The sequence below is a fragment of the Labrus bergylta genome, chromosome 16, assembly GCF_963930695.1.
Source record: "Labrus bergylta chromosome 16, fLabBer1.1, whole genome shotgun sequence".
NCBI lineage: Eukaryota > Metazoa > Chordata > Actinopteri > Labriformes > Labridae > Labrus > Labrus bergylta.
In genome coordinates, this window is record NC_089210.1 from 21,565,695 (window position 1) to 21,589,779 (window position 24,085).

At 40.4% G+C, this 24,085-nt stretch overlaps 2 protein-coding genes across 10 annotated transcripts in view; one reads left to right on the plus strand and one right to left on the minus strand.

Annotated features, from left to right (window-relative positions):
* The window catches only part of sun1b (Sad1 and UNC84 domain containing 1b), a 28,537-nt gene extending 17,319 nt beyond the window's left edge, over window positions 1-11,218 (minus strand). The window contains exons 1-2 of one of the 9 annotated variants that reach the window (XM_065964827.1): window positions 7,300-7,538; window positions 4,954-5,051 (exon numbers count right to left, since the gene is read on the minus strand). In XM_065964827.1, coding sequence (XP_065820899.1) covers window positions 4,954-5,036 — 83 coding nt within the window. In that variant the 5' untranslated portion in view covers window positions 5,037-5,051; window positions 7,300-7,538. Of the gene's footprint in view, window positions 1-4,953; window positions 5,052-5,518; window positions 6,895-7,299; window positions 7,539-11,060 lie in introns of those variants that run through there. The other 8 variants (XM_065964826.1, XM_065964828.1, XM_065964829.1 and 5 more) reach the window with 8 other exon arrangements.
* A 4,266-nt stretch (window positions 11,219-15,484) lies between these two features.
* LOC110003625 (centriolar coiled-coil protein of 110 kDa) lies at window positions 15,485-23,749 on the plus strand. Its single transcript, XM_020659182.3, has 14 exons — window positions 15,485-15,680; window positions 16,364-16,574; window positions 17,426-17,554; window positions 18,682-19,891; window positions 20,040-20,161; window positions 20,408-20,585; window positions 20,699-20,808; window positions 20,916-21,032; window positions 21,151-21,252; window positions 21,817-21,933; window positions 22,286-22,359; window positions 22,479-22,544; window positions 22,648-22,707; window positions 22,989-23,749. The coding sequence occupies exons 2-14, from the start codon at window positions 16,410-16,412 to the stop codon at window positions 23,062-23,064; spliced, it is 2,526 nt and encodes an 841-aa protein (XP_020514838.2). The 5' UTR covers window positions 15,485-15,680; window positions 16,364-16,409; the 3' UTR covers window positions 23,065-23,749.
* The last annotated feature ends 336 nt before the right edge of the window (window positions 23,750-24,085 follow it).

Here is a 24,085-nt window from a genome sequence, read left to right on the forward strand (position 1 = left end):
GGGCGTGTTGAAACAGGAGGAGCAAAAACCACCTCTCCAAGTGAAAACAGTTGTTGGCCCTAAGTGAGTACTGAAGATTACTCAGAGTCGAGACAGGAAAGGGCAAACAAGGATAACAGACCTACTATGTAAGATGAAGAGATAAATAAAACAACATTTTTGACTTCTAAATGTAAACAACCTGCACTCAGACATCAAATTCTTTTTATTTATAACATTTTCAACTTCAAGCCATAAAATGGAATTTGTTTGTCCCGACAGTTATATCTTGATTACACAACTATCTCCCTCCCTTTGACGCACAACATGGACCATGTTATTTTGGAAAAGTGCAAGGACACGCAAATTAGAGGCAAACACACTGTATCAAAGTCTTCATATGATCTCTGGAAAAATCAAATTATTAAAGACGGTTAGGATCCGGAAATTTGAAAGATCAAAATCTCTTCCCAACAAAACTGAAGGAAAACACTTCATTTATTTAAAATTAATTGCTCTCAGTTTTTTATCCCAACATTTATCTGTGAGAGCCTGAGAGAAATCTGTTTGGAAAGTACCCAAAATCAGAGCAGGAGCATAGCACGCTCTGCCTCTCCATTTGCTTAAACTGATATAGAGCCAGTGGAGAAAGTTTTTCTCCCCTGAGGTGCTGAGACCTATTTTTAACAGAGGCCAGGAACTGGGAGTTATGGGACAGAGTGAAGAAGCGTCAGCAAATTTCCAATCAGACTGTCTCTGGGTGGGCAGAATTTGGGACAGTGATTAGGATCTTTCCAGCCGGACCCTCATTCCCCCCCACTGACAATGCTTGCCTTGTGCCTGGTCTCTCTCCTCTGTGATGTCCTTCTCTTTATATGATATTACACTACAATGTGCCTTCCATGTTGGGGCAGTTACCATGGAGACCACTATAAACATCTCCATGGCTGGAGAGATTACGAAAGAGCAGTAGGCTGGACATGTACCCTTTCAAATGCTGCATTGCACATGAACACATGCTGGTTGATACAGATACGCTGCTAGAATATCACAACATGGACTTCCAGCAATTAGACATTTTTTGTTGTTGTGATTTTGACCCTCAAAAAGATTAAGTATGTCACAAGCTTTACTCTCCAAAATCCAGCTGCTGTCTTTACTTGGCAGTTGAACAGTGGTGCATGTGCTGAACTACACATGGACCAGATGTCAAAACAACTGTGACAGCAGCGTGAACAACAACTGTCCAACTGGCACTCTATGCACTCCTGCCTGTTTAATCTGCATCCCTGAACCTTGTCTTGCAGACCTTACATCCAATTAAAAAATGCCACAGCACTAAATTATTTCACACTCACAGATTAAAGTAAAAGAAGTAAAGGCCCTTTATTTCATAAACATATTTGGATTGGATAGTTTAATTTGTGACAGAAATCAATACATCAAATTCTGCAAAAAAAAAGAAAAAGAAACGTGTATCTTTGATTTGTGCAGGACTGTAATAATTCGGTTATTTTGCTCAGGTCAGTTGGAAATCCAGCCCTCTCTGACTGGTTTCTCCAAATTTGCAAACCTCACCTTCAAAGTAGGATGATATAAAAAGACTGTCTTTGTAAAACTGAACTTTCAACCAGTGCTGTCAAGAGAGAGTGGGCCAACGATTTCTGTCAATTTGGTGGTGAAAAAGAACTGCTAAGGTACTTAGAATTGTTTTGATTCAAAGGCTGTAAATTATAGCTAACGTGCATGATTTACTATTTGTATAATATTGCATTTCATATCAGCATTGCAATACTTAACATACATGCACATCGCAGGTTTGTCTCTAATCACACAGGCCAACTTGACATGATTTATCCGCTGCTGCTGTTCAGATACTGTATCTGATGAGTCCATCACTGCTGATGCTCAGTTCAGTTATCATTTGCGGGGCTAAAACACTCTAACCAGAGGCTCCAGCCCTACTGACCCACTTCCACTATCATAAAATATGAAAGGTGTGGGTGCATACACAGCACACACAAAAGCTGTCAGATGAGATGGTCCCAGTGAGTGAGTCTTAAGAGAGATGAACATGTAGATACTAAAGACACCACTGGACCACTATCCATGTTTGATACAAATCACAAGACTAATTCGATTCAGTACTGCTGGTGTGCTCTCAATTTTAGACCACATTTGGTGGTAAGAAAGAAAAAAGGTAAAAAATAAATTCAAATTAGAGCCCACCCTCCACCCTATTTCCTTATCAACCCGAGTGTCTTCTGGTTAACAGAATATAGTTTAGTCTAATTTGTAGATTATTGAGAACACCGTAGGCAGGGGGGTCCCCACTAAAAGGCTCACTATATGAAAAAAAGGATACTACCTCTTCACAGAGGACAGCCATTTTCAAATTTTAGATCAAAGACCTGCATGTGAAACCTTTGATAAGGAGTTAAAATACCACCTCTTTAATTAAGGAAAATCTAATATAAAGTGAAAGTTTGACAGCTTTTTAATCTCTCTTCATATCTCCAAAAGATTCCTGAAAGAAAAAAAAAAGAATATTGTTGCTTTGTCTAGACATAAACTAGGCAAAAAGAGTGTGTCGAGTGAAACCTTGAACTCTCCCTTACTGAAAGCCCTGGATAAGTCCAAGAAAGACTAAAGGGGAGAATGAGAGCAACTGTGAGGAATGAAGAGAGCACAAGAAAACTCTTGATTCACTTTGTAAAGTTATAAATGAGAAATAAAAGCATTTCCCTCACTGTATTAGAGAATACTTTATTCAAAACAAGGATGGCGGTCCAAGTTGTGTCCCTGTATGAGAGACAGCTGTGGACAGAAACAGGACAGGATTGGCTGCCCACCCCCCTCTCTCTTTCTTTTGGACTTTTCAATGCCACAAAACTTGTCACTGCTCTTTTGAGTTTTGACAACAGATGGGCCAACGGTTTCAGTCACCTGACCCCATCCGTCTCTGCACTGTTCTCAGTGAAGACACTGTAGGCCATATACACGTGTATGCGCCAACTACAACCAGAACACAACTAGATGTAAGGCTCTCTGATTGGCTGATATTTCTAAAGTGAGTGTGGCTTTTTATTTGTATTTAATCTGAGGCGAATGCATGAAAACAAAATGCATCTATCAAACTCTTCAAAAATGTCTGTTTAATTTCATGAAAGTCAACAATGGAGCAATTTTGGGGTTGTGATGTCTTCAAACTGTTGCAATCCAAAATCAGTATTGAAAATATGTCATTTCAACCCAGCCCTAGTTGGACAAATTTTTGATTTCAGCAAGTTTATTTCTCAGGAGAGGCGAGAATATTCAGCGGCTCAGCTGCAGGACAAACAGGCTAATAAAAACCACAGATCTCTCCACTAGCTGGTCAAGAAGCATAAACTATTAGTGTAATCCTGGGATCAGGGCTCTGGTTGTGCCTTTGAGGTTCATTAATAGCTTCTCAGCTGACTGCATTCACAGGAACACGATTAGCTTGTTCCTGCCTTTCAGTCTACCTGGTAGATTCCAGCAGCATGTCAAACATGCTCCTGTACCTTTATCATCTTTCTTTTCCTCAGTCCAATGTGAGAGTCATGAGGCTGGTTACTATGAGGATTTCTGATTACTGGAATGGAGTCTGTGCGCTGCAAAGCTGAACTGAAATCGTGGAGATGTTTAGGGCTTGTTTGGCTTTTTGCAATTCATGTCACCATTCACTTCAGAATACCAGCTCTTCTAAACTGCAGAAAGAAAACACCCAACAGGCAAAATACTATTGTGCATCAATACCAAACCCACAACCTATAAAACTATAGGAGTCGCTGGCTTTAAATATAAATATAAAAATAAAGTAACGGTCACATATTTGAATTGTAATTACACAAAACTAGCCTGAGCTTGTTCAGCTGCATGAGAATTACTCAGTGCTGAAGGCCTGCTGTTGCAGTTTTCACAATGCACATACATTTCAAGACACAGCTGTAAAAATACCTAAAGGGCTTTGTTTAAACTAATTTCTTGTTTTACAAGATACAGACATTCTCCCGCCTAAATGATGGACAGCCCCTACACATAACTCTTCCTTTCCCTGAAGCCAGAAAGTGAGTTAAATATGGGGAAAGGTGATGTTTAAATTCCTGACTCATACACCCAGAAGCCTCTCTGCTCTGAGAGTTTCTGACATCCACTGTGACAGAATTGAAGGCAACAACATTCCTGCACATGCAGAGACGTTCCTTAAGACGTTTTCAACCCCACCTACAGTATCATCTGTGATCGTGTCCCGAGAAATAATGCATGGATGAGGGGCACCATGGGAGAGGTTTTTACAAGAAAGGTTTATACTGAAGCTGGCACCCACATACTACAATATATGTGTAGTATTAAATAGAAGAAAAATCAGGAGTTCCTGCTTTGTTTTTGTTCCCATTCCCCACTAGGAACTTGAACACACACCAACTGAATCATGAGGCTGAGTCATCAAAGCCACAACCACAGGATTTTTTTTAGAAAGTCCGGGTAGAAAACCTCTCAACGTCAAAAAACATGTATCAACAATGTGCCATAACTGTATTAATCTAACAGTATTCTGCATCCCCAACCATAATGATATACAGTTTGGTATTCAGAAAGTTCTGCGTTTAGTTTGCACACAAGTTGTGAATGCATGACTTGGTAGTCTGGAACCCTTTCATTATGAAACACAGACATAAGGTTATAAGTATGGGTACGCTGATTTTAACATTATCATAGTAGAATCAAGGTTGACAGCACCCAATTACACTAGAGAGATATAAGAGAAGATGGAAGTTGAGAAGCTGGCTGACATTACACTTGTAAAATCTTTAAAAATAAGATACTGAGTAGATACTCTGAGCACTATGGATTAAGAAACGAGAGGCAGGGTGTAACTGAAATACCATAGCTCTGACTGTTTTACGGACTTGCATGCCAGCGTAGCGCAGCACAGCACTGAGGTCTCACCTGAGAGAGTAGGTATAGCCAGTGTTCTCCGGAGCACACTGCGGCGGTGTATATGTGTGCAGTTGGGAAAAATCCATGTTCATTCTTCTGTTTTTAGACTGCAAAAGTCAGGATGCAAAGGATAGGGATCTTTAGCAAAAGCTGACATGGTGGACAGAGGATAAATACAAACTTAGACACACACACACACACACACACACACACACACACAAACATACACACAAACACTACAACGCATGCCCTGCCTTGTTCAGCCTGTCTCCTGCAGACAAATTAGTCCTGCTAATGAGCTCAAGTTCTGGCACTGTGAAGTTGTATTTTTAAAACAGATTCAGCCCTGCATCTACATAACAAATTAAATGCAGCAAGGATAGATTACTTGCCGTGGACTTATTAAATTCTTGCGCTATTCACTGGGCTGCTCTCCAAGAAAACCTGACCACCAGTTACTGCTAGCTGTACAAAACGTCAGAAAGCCTAGCACAGGCAGGCCCTAATGAGAGCTGTCGAACATTCCCGTTCTCCAGAAACACAACAATGCTACTGTGGACAAGAGTTGGCCGACCTCTTCCTGCATGTTGGCTCTGGCTGGTTGCTGACGGAGGCTACAGACGCCAGAGAAGCTGTAATGAATGACTCGTCTCTTCTCCTTTGGTCGGCAAACAGGAAGGAAAGGCTTGTGGAGCCTGGACAGAAGTAGTGACGCTCCTCTTTCACGTTGTATTAGGAAGACTCCTCTTAAGGACGGTTATTCCTTCAGTGACTTCTCGGATAAGCTCCACACACACACACTGAGAGAGCTGTATTATGAAACCAAGTACAACAGCAAGGGGTGGGGCTGGCTTTTAGGCTATGGGCGGGAAACAACTTTAGTCTATGGGTTGAGCTTCTCATGGTGAAACCTCCCTCTGCAAAAACTGTTACCATAATACACTCAGCTGCCAGTGTGTATTAGTTTCACACTGTTTAAACCAATGCATATTAATATGTCAGTGTTTGCAATAAATGCTACTTTAAGCAAGACTAAAATAGTTTTCATTTGAAACAATTTCAAAAAGCTCCTAATTCAGATGGTTCAGGTGTATTGCAGAGTGTTGCATACATCTGCAAATGAGTGTATGTTTCAGTCAAAATTGTATACTTAAAACTGTGAGCGTGCCCCTTGCTCTGCTATAAACAACATAAGGAATACGAAACTTTCTGCATGTGTGATTTAGCATCTGTGTTCACGACAAGCTTAACCATACTGCATTAAAAAGTATCCATGTGGTCCAAACTTCCTCATACATCCTGACCAAGAAAAGGAACCTCGTCTCAAATCATACTCCAAACAGATAGATAAAGCACATATATAGGACAGTAAATAAAACAGATGGCTTTTCAGAAAATCCACCATCAAAATCTTAACCCATAATCTTAATCATGTTTAATCAAATCCCTGATCCTCCAAGCCGAAAAGAGGGATAAACAGAAACAAATATCCAAAAGCCAAAAGGGACTACTTTAATTCAGCCAGGATTAGTTTTTTGATTTGTCAACTTTTGCAATGAATCATGATGTGAGTGAGCACTGCAAAAATCACACAGCAACCTCCTACAGTACACCAACTGTGCTGCAACTCCTGCAGGTGTTCTTATTATGGATCTATGTAAGTTCTGCAGCTTTAACAGCATGTGACTTCACACAAATACGATGGCATTTCATCTTTGAGTTCATGATGCAGGAGACAGGCTCAACAATAACAAAAACATGCATTTCAAAAACACCTACAATCTAAAACATGCTACTATACACAGTGACACCTTTCCCACAGGATGCTACTGTATTTATCCTCGCACGTCTGTTTTGCTGGCTCCTTTACGCAAACCACCTGCGACGCAAAGTCCTGTGACTGATCCGCCTACTGTCAAAACAAACCGGTGTCGTTTGAAACACATTCAGTTTAATAATAACTACAGATAGTGTCCGATCATATGACATGAAGCCCCGTTACATTCTCATATTGCTCCATGCTAAATTTAGACGCCATGAATTTAGACAACGCAGTCTCTCCAGAAAGCACCGACTTACAGGCTCGAGCAACGGCGTGCCTATTTTTATGAAGTCGTACAAGTGATTTGATCATTTCTCAGTCAAAACACGCAATGTCAATAAAGACTAACATATTTTACAGAATTCATGTCGCAGATTACTGAAAATCACCCTGGAATAAAGGCCTGGGGTGACATTATTTGTGGGTAAAGGAGCCCAGCAAGGACGAAATAAAATCTAGAAAACAGGAAAAGACACATTCACAGCAGACAATCTACATTAACATTAAGGGTATTATTTATCATGTCAACTTGCCCGCGTGCTTAGAGTCCATGGATGTTATTATTCCTTAAGAGCGTAATCCAAAGGGATATTATCCAAACATTACTATCAGGAAAGATGCGCAAAGTTCTCACAGCATCCCGGTGCACGAGAACTCAGAGGTTAAGTAGTACTGCGCATCCACAGATCCTAACGACATTTATACTGTAGAAAAACACAAAAGTTTGCAAGTAGCTCCTGAGTGTTATGCTAGTGCACAACAAGCAGATTTCCAAAATGGCTTCCCTGGCGTAACAAAGCCAGAAGGATCGCTGCCGCCGTGGTGATCCTCCCACTCGCAGGCCGGCCCCTCTATTGTGGGCCAGGGCGCACTCTTTAAATCTATTGGAGGACAGCAGCACTGCCTCAACGGCATGCACCGGACTGCTGCTGGAGCTCCGAGCATCCACTGTGTCACACTGTTGTTAGGTTGACACGGAAACCTGAAGGACTATTCAGCTGATAACTGTAGGTCACATATGACATCTGCCACCAAAACAACCTTAAAGCTACTGAGATTAGTTTTTTTTGTTTTTTTGCTTGTTATGAATGAAGCACACTAGAATTAATATAATGCCTCTACAACCTGCAATAAACAAGGCCATCAGTGACATAAGTGACTATTTCAAAAGTCTATATTGAGATTTTTGATGCCGGCTCTTGTCTGATGTAAAACTAGCCTACAACACATGGCAAAAACAGACTCTGTTTACATTCTCCACCACAATGACCCACAGTAAGAGATTTGTTTGATTGTGAACAGAAAACAGAATAAGAGCTTTCATTAAAACAAACTACAAACACATGAAGCCTACACAAGATCAGCAAAGAGAAAGTGCTTTGTCCACAGGGGGCAACAAAGAGCAAGAAGCAAACCAAAAGGGCAGGAACTTTAAACATCTATTTGTAACAGCATGAATGATCTATAAAAAACAAAAAAAACATAAACAATAATAATTGATCAAATATGACAACTGAACAGCACTTCTACTGTAGTACTAGTAGGTATTATTATTCCATGTTTGACTGCAGGGGCAATCAGAATTTAATCTTTAATCTTATCCAACAAATACATTTTTTCTAAACCCTTAAAGAAAAGTCTGTAAACATGTAGTCCACTGAATTTATATTTATCAGTTACTTGAATTATCTCAAAATAGGCTCCACATATAAGTTTTATTTCCAGAATATTGTGGCCAAACTAGTTCCCTAAAACATTAGGGGAAAAAGGGCTACATCACTTTCTAATTTGAAACTTCAATGAACTTGCAAACTAACAACTGTTGCTACGTTCAGGATTGTTACTACAAACACGTCAAGGTGTGATTGGACCAATAAAAGCGCACTAATAAAACAGAAAAGGGTTATTGACACAAAGGTGTCAATAACAATACAAAGAAAGTTGTAAGAAAGTTGTAAGAAAACTGCACACAAAAAGATAATTAGGAAACAAAATAAATAAGAAATACTGCCTCCATTGCTCAAATAACTATAAAAGTGACTAAAATGCAAAGAACACAATCGTTCATTTTCTGTTGCATTTTGCTTTTATTGTCATGAAAATTGAAGCTGAGTGCTCGATGAAGACAGATGACCAACACATGAGTTATCATCTCAGTCAAAGAGAGTGGAAAAACAACCCTGTTTTAGTCAGTATCTGCTGTCACTTTAACAAACTTTAAAGTCTAAGATTCTGCTATTTCTAATAAAATGTTTCATTTGAATCAAAGACCATACCTATAGTGAAAACAGTTAAACACACACCCACAAAACAACAGCAACAACAACACAAATAGTACAGATTTCCTGCTTCACATTCAACATAAACATCCAGTGACGAGGTCAGACCTGCAGTCCGTCACTGGAGAAAACAATGAGCTAGAGAGTAAATCAATAAATAAAAAAACTGAGCAGGAGAATCAGAGATGATGAACAATACTCAGGATTGTATTCCCCAAGTACTGCAGTAAAATGTTGACACAATAATTAAACTTATGCTCCATTTACATCTAATACCTCCAACTAGAGAATATTAAATGTTTTACGCCTAATCATTAACCAAGGGTTTTATATTCCAAAGTAATGGTCTCATAAAACCACAGAGGTGTCTCATTGATTAGGCAGGAGCAAAGATCTCCTGGTAATATAAAGTCACAATGAGAATGATGAAATCAGACGTCTCTTCAACACAAGAACTGTTTAAGATGAAAACATAGCTGTCAGGATCTTGATGAGTCCATGAAACACTTTGGAAGGGAATGATTTGCTTTTGCAATAATGCTTTTTCTTAAGTAGAATTTCAAATTCATGACTTTTACTTGAGTCTTTTTACACTAATTGTTTCCTTTTCTGGTAACTGTGTACTTCAAATGTAACTTAAAAAGAAGCAACGTTTTGGGTAAGGCGCCATCTGCTGGACAACAGCCTGTGCACTTTATGAGATGGGCTTTGGATCCAATCTCGTTGCAACCTTTGGATGTCAAACAGCCGAAGGCAAGTCATGCCTCTATAAAAGACAACAATAGCTTTGTTCACTTCACACCCTACTGATAAGATAAGACCTCTGTAAAAACTTTCTCGGTCAGTATCCTTCATGCAGAATACTAAGATAGGCAACAACCATTGGTGAAAGAAACACTTAGTTCTTTAACTTGTGAAATCATAAATGTAAGTGTAAAAAATTCTATATTGCAGACAACATTGCATTAAAATCTAACTGAAGTTAAAGGACTAGTTCTGAAGAAAAAGTTCTAGACTGGCATACAAGTCCCTCCAAAAAGGTCACAAAATGAATCTGAGGAATGAGAACCTCAAAGGGAGAGCAAAGAAAACAATTCAGTCACTATGTTGTCACTTTTTAGTCATTACTCAGAGGCTTTCTAATTTAATGTTGAATAATTTGACATCTTTGGACCTAAAACTGTTATAAACATTCAACCATGTGGGGTCTATTTGACATATTTGACCAGGGGCACCAACCACACACAGCAGTGCTAACTTGTCCAATGCCAAAGCATAAGTTTAATACTGCACAACTGTATTTTTACACTTTACTTTGTCGATTAAGTATTTGTATAAAGTCTGTGTATGACGAAAAGTTTTAAGTAGGCCTATCCGAAAGCTGAATTAAGAAAAACACTACATTACTTTCCATCAAAGGTAATAACGATTCACCTCAAGCCATGACTCCAGCCATGTGTTACTACACAGCCTATCATGACACACATCTTTCATCTGCCTTAGCAGTTATCAAAAACCGTATTTTTTCTTAGGACCAGCCAGCATTTACCGCTACACATGTAGGCAAGACAATTTCAAGACTGAACCCGGAAGTGTAGTGGGATAAAACCCCTAGCTTCTTGCTCTGCTGGTGTAAAGTCCCATGAAAAAGCCAAACAGCAGGTGTTGGCTCAAAATTCAGTGTTTACGAAACAATTTTAAATCTCTCCCAATTATTACTGTTTTGTCAAAGTAGAAGTTTAATAAATACAAAAGGCCAAAACTCTCCATACTGTTATTAAGCTAGCTGCTGCTACTGAAGTCCTCAGAAAAAAAAACAAAAGCCAAACAACAGAAGGCTACTTTGTTGACAGCTTCTTCGTGTAGAAATATATAATTTATATATGTCTGCTGACTGAAATGTAAACGATGTTTGCGCCACAGTAAAGACGATATTAGAGATAAATAGAAACCTTGTGTATAGCACATGTGAAATTCATTTAAATAATTAGCTACAGAGACGACGGACTACTCACATGTTTGGCTCTGACAGCGTAGAAAGAGGTGACCGTCACGTTGTGTATGTTGTTTATGTTGTTTATTGTTGTGACTTTACATCCAGCTCGTTGACGCTTCACAAACACTTGAACATTTACAAACTGAGGACGTCGCTCCTAACGTTCGCCTTTCCCGCACACGGTCATATTTTCCGTTGCTACGTCGACGTCACATGCGTCATTCCTTATATGGTAAAGATGACCATATATGGGAGCTGTCAAAAAAAAAAAGAAGCTATGAAACTTTTTACCAATATACAACAGCGCCATCTAGTGGACACTGTCTGCAACTACAACGGACAGTTAATAGATAAAACTACTACTGCTCCGCTACAGACCCAATCAAACGTTGATTTATTGAAGTCAGACCACGGTTTAATACTGGCTTATAATAGTTGTAAATGCATAGTACCTTTATCTTTATTTTTATTGTATTCCTATATATTCTAATTGTATTAGTACTCATATGCATGTTCTTCTTCTGGTCTTTTACTGCTGCAACCCTTGAATTGTCCCTCTGGGGATCAATAAAGGATTATCTTTTCTTATCTTATCTTATTTTATGAATGCATTAAAAAAATAGATAACTGAAGACTGCATTTTATTCAAACTAAACAAAACTATACATGTCTTGATTCCAGATTAAACATCTGTTTTGTTTACTTGTTTTTTATACTTTCTTTATGGTTTCTTTTAAATTATACTTAATCTGTTATTGTGTACCTAATCATAGTTGTAACAGCCAGACTTTGATTGAAAATAAAGTCTGGCTCCACTATGTCTCAGAGGCCATTTTTATATCTTTCACTTAATCTGTCAGATTCAGATTGTTAATTTTCAGATCACAATTTTTAATAACCCTTCGTCCAAGTTAAATTAACATTCCTCTAAGGTGTTCAATTTTCGACCAAGAAATTACGCTTCTTCACATGAATAAACTGTTAAAAAAAACTTTGCTTAGTTGATACAAAGGTCAAACTTTGACTGTTTTACTCGGCTCAAGTCAAGTCAGCTTCTGAGCGATATGATTATCTTATTCAGTCTGATGCACTGCTTTCATTTTGCAGAAGGAGTCAAAATGAATGCATCATTATATAAACTAAAGCTAAAAAAAAATGTAATGCAGCTGTATTCTCCCAAAATAGTACAAGTAATAGAAACAAAGTGACAGAGAACCTTTTCCTGCATAATGAGTGCTCTGACTTTTGAACACTTTTAATACTTTGACTTAAGTTAATTTTAATATGTGAAGGGATTTTAATTGAGTGTTTTTGCTGCTTGGTTTTGCCACTTTTCCTGATCTGAGTAATAATTCAAACTAATATTTATAACCATTATTACACCCAAGAAGAAAAAGAAAAAGAAGAAACAATGTAGTAACCTGTTTCAGAAGCAGTTTCTTCAGTTGAACCTGCTTGGTAAAGGTTTTAGGAAATGTAATGTTCATTAGGATATTAAAATATTGTTTCAATACTTCACAGTCGGGTCATGATACCTCGATATAGCTCAGAAAGTTACTCTCAACAAAATAATCAGGCAACACTCTCTCCGGTGAGAAATTGGTTTTGAACATAGTTCCAGTGATTCATTTGCATCAAATTACTTAATTTGATCTTTTATTTTAAGAATGGTTTCACTGTTCATTTTCTCTTTTTTCCTCTTCTTTATTTGTGCCATGCTCTGTCCTTAAATACATCAGCTGAACTTGAAATATGAGTTTAAAATCTTTTGACCCCTCTGTTCAGAGATAATTGACAGCTCAGTCTGTGAGAAATAGCTCGACATAGTCCGAGAGAACCGGAACAACCTGCTGCTTGTCATTTGAGGAATGATGCTGCCGTGTTTCTATTGTCATGGAGATCACGTGAACACATTTTGTGAAAGGGAATATGATTCAGTGTGAGCTCAGTCGACTGCTCTCACTTAACGTCTTTTCCCCCAAAGAGCCGTGTACAGTCAGTGACGATGAAAACCTTCATTCTCTTTATGTTTATGTGCTTTGCTCTCCCTGTGCAGCCTAAGGACACAGATCACAGTAAGTAAACCAATCACTGCAGTTCTGCAAACTTTGGCGTCCTCAAAACTTTTAGTATTTGTTCTTTGGCAAGTTTTTGTTCCTGTTGGATTGTACTGTTTACTGTTGTTGTTGTTTTCCCCTGGACAGACGCCTATTGTGAAAGTTGTCTATCAGCTGCACAAGGTATGATGGATTGCAGTTCAGATTCCCTTATACCAGGGGTGGGCAACTTTGGTCACAGCAAGGGCCACATTCATTTAATTCTCACTGCCAGAGGGGCCAAATTGTAGCATACAAAAAACGATTACAGTCAATTTTGTCTCCAATTTAACTCACATACCAGTGATCAAATATTATTATGGACATACTTCTGGCTTTCATGATTTCATGGCAGATTTAGTCATGTTTTCTTCATGTTCCTGATTAATTGATGTGTAAAAATTGACCTGAGGGCCACCTTGAGGGTTGATGGGGGCTGCATGTGGCCCCTGGGCTGCCAGTTGCCCACCCCTGCCTTATACAGTCAGAAGCAGTGGTTTGAAAGTATACTGACTTTATGTTTTAGGATAGCCACATGTATTGTTCATCATTTACAGCTGTATATCTTATTAATGCCTACTGCTCTTCAGAGATTGAGAGAGCCATAAAGGAAGCTCCAGCTGAGAGGAGGCAGACAGCAGTAGAGGAACTCCTCCACGGCGGTGTGTGTAAGAAACTGCACTCCATCCAACATGCCCATGTCTCTAAGGACAAACTGGTTTCCTCCTGCATGAAATTGATAGGTAAGATATGATCTGCATGAAATAACATTTGATTTAACACCCTACTTAAGCACTCATTATGCTATCCCCATCCAGACTCTAATTATGACCAGTTCTATGAAGCCTTGTTGACTAAAGAGCCAAAGAATCTGAGTGTCGTCCTGTGTTATGAGCAGTCCACAGCATGTGTGGGAGTGAAACGCAAGTCTTTTGAGGTAACTTGTTGGTATCATCGTATTATTACTATTCATATATGGATACAATATTTCCTACTGGAGCTAAAATGATAAAACTTTTGTTTCAGGATTCCAAAACCAGCTTCTCAGACAGCGACATCGAAGCTCTTCTTCAGGCCAACAAGGAAAATGTGCGCGTTTCTCAACCTATACATTCAGGTTCACCAGTGGACTCAAGAGAAGAGTTGTGAAAATAATATCATTTCACTTCGACTGAATGCCTGAGGGATTGTTGGCCTGACACTGTGTTAAGTGTGTTTTGGAGTTACAGCAGGTATATAATAAAGAAATCAATGGAAAACACTGTGGCTGCATTATACTTCACATAGAGGGGGGGGGGGGACTTTTGACACGATTACCACGGGCCCATATTCTGAGTGTAGCATATAGTAAGGCTCTACACTGTTGCATAAATAAGAGTACTTGTTCAACCTTAAAATAAAAGTGTACGTTATAAATATGGATCGATGTCATCTTAAATAAATATTAACACTGAAGGTTCGAAATTGTGTCATTGACTTAACTCATTTAGGCAGTTAATTATTTTTATGTTGTATTGTAAAAACTGACAGGATCATTTATCATACACTAGTACAGTGTGGTTCCAAAAGTTGTGGTTGCATGATTCCTTCTAAAAACATTTAAAAAATGGTTTCAAATTGCATATTTCCCCCATTCATTTGAAAATATATACAAAAAAGTCGTTTCTTACAATAAATTACAAAATAATATGATGGTGTTTGGGCTGCTGTGTGTTCTTGCCAGTGTTTGGAGAGGCCTAGTGCGTCAAATGTTTGAACCACCTCCAGGGACAATGGGGGTCTCCAGTCTCTATCGACATTATATTGGGGGTCGCGGGCTGAAAGTCTGGGAACCCCTGAACTAGTATAAGAGGAACTGCTTGGTTCAATATTGCAGTTGAATTATGACTGTATGTGGTGTCACAAAAAACCTTAAAAGAGAAATTTCTTTGAATCAGTTACAAATGATGTGATTTAACACAAGCTATCAATGTCGAGGTAATTGTTTGTCAAAAATCTAGTTCCATTTTTTTCGTACAGTTTCCTTTACTGCGCGCACACACACGCAGACACACACGCACACACACACGCAGACACACACACACACACACACACACACACACACACACACACACACACACACACTTTTCGTTAAAGTCAAACCTAAGAAATTGAGTGACACCTTTTCACCAACCATTGTTGTTACTGTTTTATATGACACGCAACATTCATGTTCGTAAAGCTTGATAAATTGAAGCTGAAGTGAATGAATGAAGCTGCAGAAGATGATGGAAACTTAATAAGCAGGCGAAGTGAACAGTTTCCCGCGAAACGAATTGGAACGGGGCCCGTGTTCTGTTGCTAGGAGGCGCTGTGGGAGCCCGGAAGAGTCGAAAACGAGGATGACGATGATGATGATGATGATGGGAAACCCGAGATTGAATTGAGAGAAGGCACGTAAGGTTCATGTTGTAGCCTCACTTTGTCGCGTCCCTGCGGCCGTTTTGGGTGTCGTGTTTTGGGGAGGGACGAAAGGAGACATCACCTCTTCTCCATCGTGAAAGGTAGGACACGCCGGTGTAGTCTGATGTTATCAACTGTCATTCTGCAAAGGCAGCTCTGTGCATGAACGTCTTTGTGGCTTCAAAATGCACCGTCAAATAGATTACCTCCTTTAGTATAATAGTATAGTATTGTCAGTGTTATAACAGGGTAACAAGGAAACCTCTCCATCTCTACTGTGTTGTCACGCTGTCATGAATCAGTGTGCGGTAACGACTGTTACTAGGTGAAGACCACTAGGTTACTGACGTCATCGTAAAGACCCCAGGTTGAGTTAAAACCAAATCATGGTTATGTTACTGAATGCACTCTATGCCTAAAGATTTAAAATGTTGTGTTTATTACCTCCACAGCTAACGCCCTGTGTTACACTACCTGGATATGAAGGGTCTGTAGTTTACCATGCATTTGCTGACAGGTATGTCAGGAATAGAGTAGTATTGATTAGTCACATGATTCCACATGATGAGTCAGTCACCAGCAAGGTCTGATAGAAAGGAATGGCAGGAATGTGACGAGTGTGATTAAACCTCTAAAGGCAGACATAGCCTCCTTTGTTACAGGAGATTTGTCCTGCTCTTCCACTTATCATCCCGGTCATCCACACCCAGGGCAGTCTGAGCTCTCATGTCCAGTGAATTGTGGGCATCAACTTAATGCACACTCTCTCGTTATGATTTAACAGCTGGATGACGAGGCTACATGGTGTGTGTTACCTATTCTAAACGCGGATGTGTGGGAGCCCAGAGATGGAAAGCTACGAGGAGTTCTGTCTGCGGACTTTGGCCGTACTGCGGGAGGAGGGGAAACTCAAGAAGACGACATGTGAGACACCGAGGTCCCTGAAGGCTCGCTCTGCCATACGCTTCCATGGAAGAGCTGTGCTTTCGCCTCTGGTAAGAAGAAAAATAAACAGGGCATTTGATGTTTGCCTGAAGGGTCAACACACATTGAAGATAATAATGCAAGTTTCTTAAAATAATCAAATCTATGGATGACAATGGATGTTTAGAGAGGTTTGCAGATGGCTTGCTATCCAGCATAAGTTGTTTTTTTTTCGTCAGAAAGGTGGCTCTGATTTATTATGACAAGATTTTTGGTTGGTCTCCCAAGAGGGTCTGCACATGTGACGTTGTCCTGCTGTTGCTGTGTGGTCCAAACAATATGTGAGCAAGAGAGAGCATTGCCTACACTGTTAAGTTACTGCAACAGCAAAACGGATGTTTCGATACATGTATCAGCCATAACTCAAACTTAAACAGAGCTACAAAATGTCATGGTTCATAAACTGAAGGTAATATTAATAGGAAAACACATATGAGGCTTTTGAGGTCTGCATACTGTACTAAAAGCATGTGGTCTGAGCAGTCCCAATTGGATCAGCAGTTGGAAGATAATTGACACCAAGGCTGTTTGATGTTAGTCAGGAGGATTTATCTCCTGACTGTGGCGCCACTGACTCTCTGTGGCTGCTGACCAAACACGTTTTTTTCAGGGATGCAGACATGATGTAGAGGCTGAGGACGCCTCCACAGAGAGACAGTGGAGAGGGCTGTTTGTGTTTTTTTGTTTCATTAACTGAGAAGAAGTCACAAACAAACCTCATAGTAATATATTGTGAATTGATAACTTCTTAAATCAACTTCCTGACTCATCATTTCTCATGCATTGTTGATCGACTCTGTAGCTTTTGTAACTAAAACATGTTTTGGAAATCAGTTTGAGAAAATGTATTTTCTTTCTCCAGCTGAGCGCAGAGCAGCTCAGTGAGATGTGTGACCTCAGAGGGAAGGCGGTGCAGCTGGAGGTGGACAGACAGAACCAGCAGAGGAACAGACTCTTGTCCCGGGTTCAGGACATACTGAACCAAGTTCAGGTCAGTAGCCTAGTATGGGTCAGTATCTGTATCGTTATAGCAGTCTGTATATAACTGTTGTACTGCTAATGAAGATACCCCTTATAAATCTATACACATGTTAACATTTCATTGTTAACATACTCAACGAGTATCTGAGACCTGGACTGATCTGTAGCCGGATGAAAGATGTTTAGTGAAACTAATTCAATATTTTGTATTCCTACTGTGAGTTAAATAGGTAATATGAGGAAACAAAAACAGTTAATTCCCCAAAAAGTAAGCATTATACCATATCCCAGGTTCTCTGTTAAGAAAATAAAACATTAAGATACATCATTATGTTCCCTCGTGAGAAATAGGTCTGTGTGTCAGTCCCATGATATCGTACAAAACCTGAATTACAGTCTGTCACAAACTCTGTTGAGACGTTTGCAGACTTGAATGCAGGTTGTGTGATTCAACACTGCCTTCGGTAGGCTGTGCTATTTATAACTGAGGATGGCCTTTTTCTGTCAGCTGAGCATTCAAAGTAATACAGATGTAATCATTACAGATAAGTTCTATTTTTATTGTAATGGTGTTTGAAACACCTCATAGGCTTGTTATCTGTTGTTACTGTATCTTTAAATGATTTTGCACCAATTCCTGTGAAGCTAGCGTTACGTGTCAAACGACTTCCAGGGCAAGACTTCCTTTTCCGTGCATGGTTTATGTCTGTAACGTAAACGCCGCTGTTTCTTATTTCTCGGTCCATGGCGATGTCAGAGGAGAACAACAAGTTCAGCTTTTGAGTCTCAGTTCAACAGGACAACCTAAGCTATACAGAGGTTTCACTCAGACTCACTTCAGTGGTGTGAGCCTGTTAGTGTGGATAATGTTCAGCCTGGACTACAAATGGACTACAAAAAGAAACCAGAACACGTCCCATGCTGGAAACCCAGACCCCTGTGTACCGATTCTACATTTCTATGCAGAATCTGTGATAGAGGTTATCTCAGATGTGTAAAGGCTAGTGTCAGATTACTACTGGGTTTAAATTATTAATTAAAGATGAATTCAGAGAACCAACACTCAGTATCACATATAACTGATTGATGAATGGATTATTTGTGGACTGGTCATCATTACTTTTTGTCTCTGCACAGACACATAAAGAACCAAATGAAGAGGTTGACAAGCTGCCAGTTTCTAAATCTGCCACAGTCACTGGCTACACCTTGGTCACGGACTCTCCTGGATTTCCCAAAGACCCTGGATTTAGGTTACACACAAACACTCTGCCTGACACTCCCACCTGCTCTGTGGCACCCATACTCAATGGCTACAAGGCAGAGGAGGAGGTGAAGGTGGAAAAGGAAGAGAAGAGTGAGGAGGAAGAGGAGGAGGACGAGGACATTAGTTTGGACAGCCTTCTTAAGAGATCAAGGGAGTATGTGAAGCGAGAGCAGAGTCAGCAAGGGTCAAATGTAGTCCACAAAGTCAGCCGGACCCTCCAACCTGAGACCGTCCCGGACAAGGAGAAAAAGAGCTGCGTTCCCGTGGAGGACAAAGGAGTGGAGTTTGGATTCAGTCTGCACCATAGCCCTGTTGGACCACCTAACACCCAAATCCAGCATCAAACTCTGTACAACCCAAGTCCCCAACAGTCTGGCTGCCTCTCACCTGGTTTACCTGACAGATATGCCAATCTCCCAAGTCCAGAATCCAGCATTAGTCCCCGCCCACAGAGACGAAGACCACGCCCAGTCTCTACAGGGAACATCCATATTTCGTTTCCCATCGGCCCAGCGGACCTTATTCCCCGCAGCCCCGGACGTTCAGTGGAAGGTGCTGGAGTGGCAGATTTCGGGGAGGCTCTCCTAGGGGCCACCGATGACCAGGGCTCAGCTGGGAGTGAAGTTGCTGGGGGTATCAGCAGGAGTGGCAGTCGTCGATCCAGTCACTGTGGCAACAGTCCAGTGGAGACCTTTAGCCCCGTCAGTGCCTCTGGTCTCAGCCCTAAGGGACACCACGACCATCTGGTTGCAGGATTTCGCCGGCGCTGCCACACTTTGGACAGCCAGCTGCAAGCCCAACACCCTGGAGTTGAACACATAGACCGCAGCCAGGAAAGGGTTCCTCGCTTCATGGCAGGAATCACAAGGTTGGCTCCAAGCTGGCGAACATCTGCAGCCCCATTAAACAAGTCGTATGATGTAGATAATCCCTCACCATCTTTACAAAGGCCCTGTATTACTCCTGATTGGCCTCAGCTCAAACTCAGGATAGAGTCTGAAGACCCTCATGGGACAAACAGAGGAAAGATCACACCAGGTGTGTTCAGAAATGCAGCTGAAGCACAGAGCAGCAAAACGGGTGAGAGTCTATTGAATAGTTCCTGTAATGTGTTGTGTCCTCACTAAAATCTAGTTGGGAACTCCCACTGCAGCGTTCAGCTTAAATTCTGTATGACAGAGAGGAAAGAGATTCTTTTTTTTATTTATTTATTTTTTTTTATGCACAGAAGAGACTCAGCGACGAGCGCAGGCTCTGGAGGACATGCAGCGGTGCCTGGAGGAGGAGCATGCCTTGCAGATGTCACTGCTCCTGGTTGAGCAGGAGAGGGAGCAACAGCGCCTCCGTCTGGTCAGAACATGGAATCCTACAAAATATATATTTTTTAAACCAAAAAAGGGAATTTCTTCTCATTTTATTTTAATATATTTCTAATTTAGATGTATTTATATATATATTAGACCATGGTATTTTATCAGCTAGTTGAATTTTTAAAAAAATCTACTAAATGAATGTTGTGTAGTAAAAATGTGGAATGTAAAGTAAATTCTATTGGCTTTAAGTGCTGAGGTGTGTGTGCTGTAAACACATGTTCAGGAGCTTGAGGAGACAGAGAGGAGACTGAAGGAGCAGGGCTGTGTGCGGCCTCTGAGTGCAGACGCTTGTGGGTGGAGCTGTAGGTCTCTGATTGACAGCTGTCCTGTTGTGAGCCCCTCCTGCCCTGGACTAAGTCCTGCACACACACCATCTGAGCGATCGCCTGGACACAGTATAGGTACCACTTCAACATGCTCACTTATTACTTTGATGACGTTTGAAAACAGTGGTGATAGAAGACTGGATGGTCAGGAGAAATCTGTAAATGTATCCATTTGTTTTGTTCTCAAGGTTTCCCCAGTCCTGGAAGTTCCAGTGTGTCCTCTCCCTCTGTCCAGCCTCCCATCTATCTGTGGGGACCCACGTGGGCAGTTAACAAACCTCGAGCGAGGCTAAGTTTGGTGGGTAGAGAGTGTTTGAGAATGCCTGATGATTATACATGAGATGATCTTCATACTACAACCATAATTATGTTCCTATCCTGGCATCGTCTTGCGGTGCGCTCCAGGTTCTGACAGCAGAGCAGCAGAGGTCGTTCTGTCGGGTTGGAGCCATCATCCGCGGCTTCCTCACACGCAGACTTCTCAAGACAGAGAAGGTCAAGCATCTGCGCCAGACCATCGTGGTGAGATTAAACTCTTACATACAAAAATACACACAGCATGAGTACATTAATAGAAAACACAAATTGTTATATAGACCTCTATGTTTTGAGTTTTACCTGTAAATATATGTGTGCCCAGGATACGCAGGAGTTCATCCGTTCCTTCAAGACTGAGGGTCCTCAGAAGAGGAGCACCTGCTCACCACAAGACCGCTCCCTGCAGGAGAGAGTGAAAGCCCAGGTATTAAAGTGAACTGACTGTTTTTACCCAGCAGAGGTCAGTCATGCTCTGTGTTTATGGGCAAACATTACATCAAAAAACACACTCACCCTCAGTCATGTGTGTGGGTGCTGAAATACTCCAGGACAGCTCTCCGATAAAGCCTTTCCTCAGTGGCTTCAGGCAAACAAACTCAACAGTCACTCGCAGGCGACACTTATCAGTAATCAGTGGTCAGGCTGATTCAGCAGCTCCCAAAGAAATTTCCAAAATTGTACCAAGAGCACTCAAAATGTATAAAAAAAAATTACCAAAAATGACTGAAATTGACATGAATTCATAGCTTTCTTTAACTGTGTTCTACATTAAGTAAATGAGCATGTTATAGTCAAGAAAATCACAAGAAACAAAACACTTTTCACTGAGTCCATTTAGCTTTAGATTGTCAAGAAAATGATTTTTTTTTAAAAGCACACGCTTCCTGCAGGAGAGATTGAAAGCCCAGGTATCAATGTGTACTGTTTATGGACAGCAGAGGTCAGTCATGCTCTGTGTTTATGTGTGTATCTTTTTTCCCCGCCTCAGTTACGTGCAGCCCTTTATGACGTCCATGACATCTTCTTCGAAATTCCTCTGGGGGAACGGTTAGCATTGCTGCAGCAGGACAGGGAGCTGCGAGCAGAGAGGAAACTACGAGACATGGTACCTTGAAAACACACGACAGAAATCCCTCCTGTAGACATGATTAAGAAGAATGTGACACATGTTCTTGTTCTTGAGTTTATGTTGTAGAATGCGATCCATGTCTTTTCAATTTGTGGAATAATTAAGACAGCCATGGCTTTTTGTTTCAAGCACAAGTCAGTTGAGAAAAGAGTACCTTCTGGTTACTTGGGGGACAAATACACAAACATAAATCAAAATTCACAAACTTACATGTGGACTGTCTGGGACGTCAATGTTTTATTCCAGCTTAGTAACATGCTCTCTCTTAGGCTTTCAATTTCCATACTTCCATCATGAACTAAACATTAAATTTCTTTACCAAATGTAGGAGAAAGCCAAATGCCCCAAGGAGAGAGTGGTTTTGTCTGCTGCCACACAGAGGTCTCTGGACCGGAAAAAGAGGTGGGATTGAAAGAAGACAATTCCCTTACTGGTTTTACATTATAATGTTTTTTTTTTGTTGTTGTATGAGATCCAATGAAAAAAAGTTATTTTATTGTTTTTATTTGGCCCTCCATCAGGGTTGGTCACTCCCCAGCTCAGGCTAGGAAGATGCCACAGAAGCCAAAGAGCCCGACAACCAACAGGTAAAAACAAAGCGGTGGAAATTCAACAGCTTTTTTATTTTTTGTTTAATTTTTTTGAAGGAAGTTTTTTCTCCCCCACATATATTATATCTTCCTTTTCCAGAGTACTGAAGCCAAACCAAGGCCAAAACTCTCCCATCCAAGGCCAGCTGAATCGCCAAGGGTGAGACACCATGCTTAACTTTTTGACCCTTTGTGAAAATGTCACATCTTGACTTCTTAAAACAAATAAACTGCTACATGTAGTTTAAAATCTTGATTGGCTTGTGGGGTTTCTCCTGTTCTGATTAATATCACAAAACATACATGTCATTTCAAATACAAAAATGTAATTTTCATCACCCTTCAGTAACTGAAACATTGTTCATACAGTCATTGCATTTCAGCTTTGACTTACTGTCTCTTTAAAGTCATCACAATCTTCCCGTGTTTGTTTCCTCTCAGGAGCTGGTACAAGAGGACCCCAGAGGAGAGAGTGAGGCGCTCCGACAGCCTGAAGAAGCAGCACTCTCTTGGATAACCTGTGACTCAACATGCCCTGATGTGTGAACTTGAATTTTTAGTCCTTGAATACAAACGTTGGACCACTGAAACTTAAGACAATGCTGCTAACAAAATGATCGTCTGTATTCTAGCTTCTGGAATTCAAATGATTGTATTTTTTCTTCTACACTTTCGCTCATTGATTTACACCACCACAAAGCCAATGTTTCTGACTGTTGTAGCCTGCTAAAATAGCTTCTTTAGCAACCGATTGTTCTTAAACACACGTAGCTTGAGTATTTTTAATGAACAGGTGGGTGCATTTTATTTGTTTAAAGTAAAAAAAGGAGTATCTGTACTAAAGTGCAAGATTCAGAGTTGAAGTAAAAAATGTTTTTTCTGTGCCTAAGAACTATTCCTTTGCTCTCTGTAGTATTTAAGCATGCATATATTGACCATAATTGTTTCGTAACTCTCATTCACAGAGCTGTATGTGCTTTTAAAACAGTCGGTTTGAGTCACATAGTACAGTTCATAGTATTGTTCATTTGTTTTGTGTTTAAGGGCTTTGAGTATTCCTTGTTTGTGCTTTATGTGTTTCACAAATGGTGCCGATATTTCAGTTCTGTGAGACGTTTTAGCGTGTTTCACATATGACACTCAGTGTGAAGATTCTTTTTTGTAAAGCGAAATTATTAAAGGTCACATATTATGCAAACTGCGCTTTACCATGTTATGTTTTTCTAACACTAATATGTGTCCCTAGTCCATCTACAAACCCTCCTATTATAAGCAAAGTCCATCGTCTCCGTCTTTTGTCTGCTCCACTTTTTAGAAAATGTGTGCTCAAACAGGCTGTTTGGAGATCGTCCCTTCATAACATAACAAAGGGCAGTGACCCCTCCCGCAGGTGGGTGACACTCCCACAGCTAGGTGTTTGTTCTGCCCTCTGAGTCTGTCTTCTCAAGGTAATCTATTGGACATGGTGCAAGAAATCCCTAGCTACATCCCCTTCCAGAGAGGGGCGTGGTCAGACAGCTCATTTACATATTTAAAGG

Coding starts and splice junctions, on each gene's coding strand:
- LOC110003625 (XM_020659182.3), top strand. CDS start 16,410: ATGTGTGGGAGCCCAGAGATGGAAAGCTACGAGGAGTTCTGTCTGCGG. Junction 16,575..17,425: donor GAGCTGTGCTTTCGCCTCTG/GTAAGAAGAAAA, acceptor TTCTTTCTCCAG/CTGAGCGCAGAGCAGCTCAG. Junction 21,253..21,816: donor AGGAGAGAGTGAAAGCCCAG/GTATTAAAGTGA, acceptor TCCCCGCCTCAG/TTACGTGCAGCCCTTTATGA.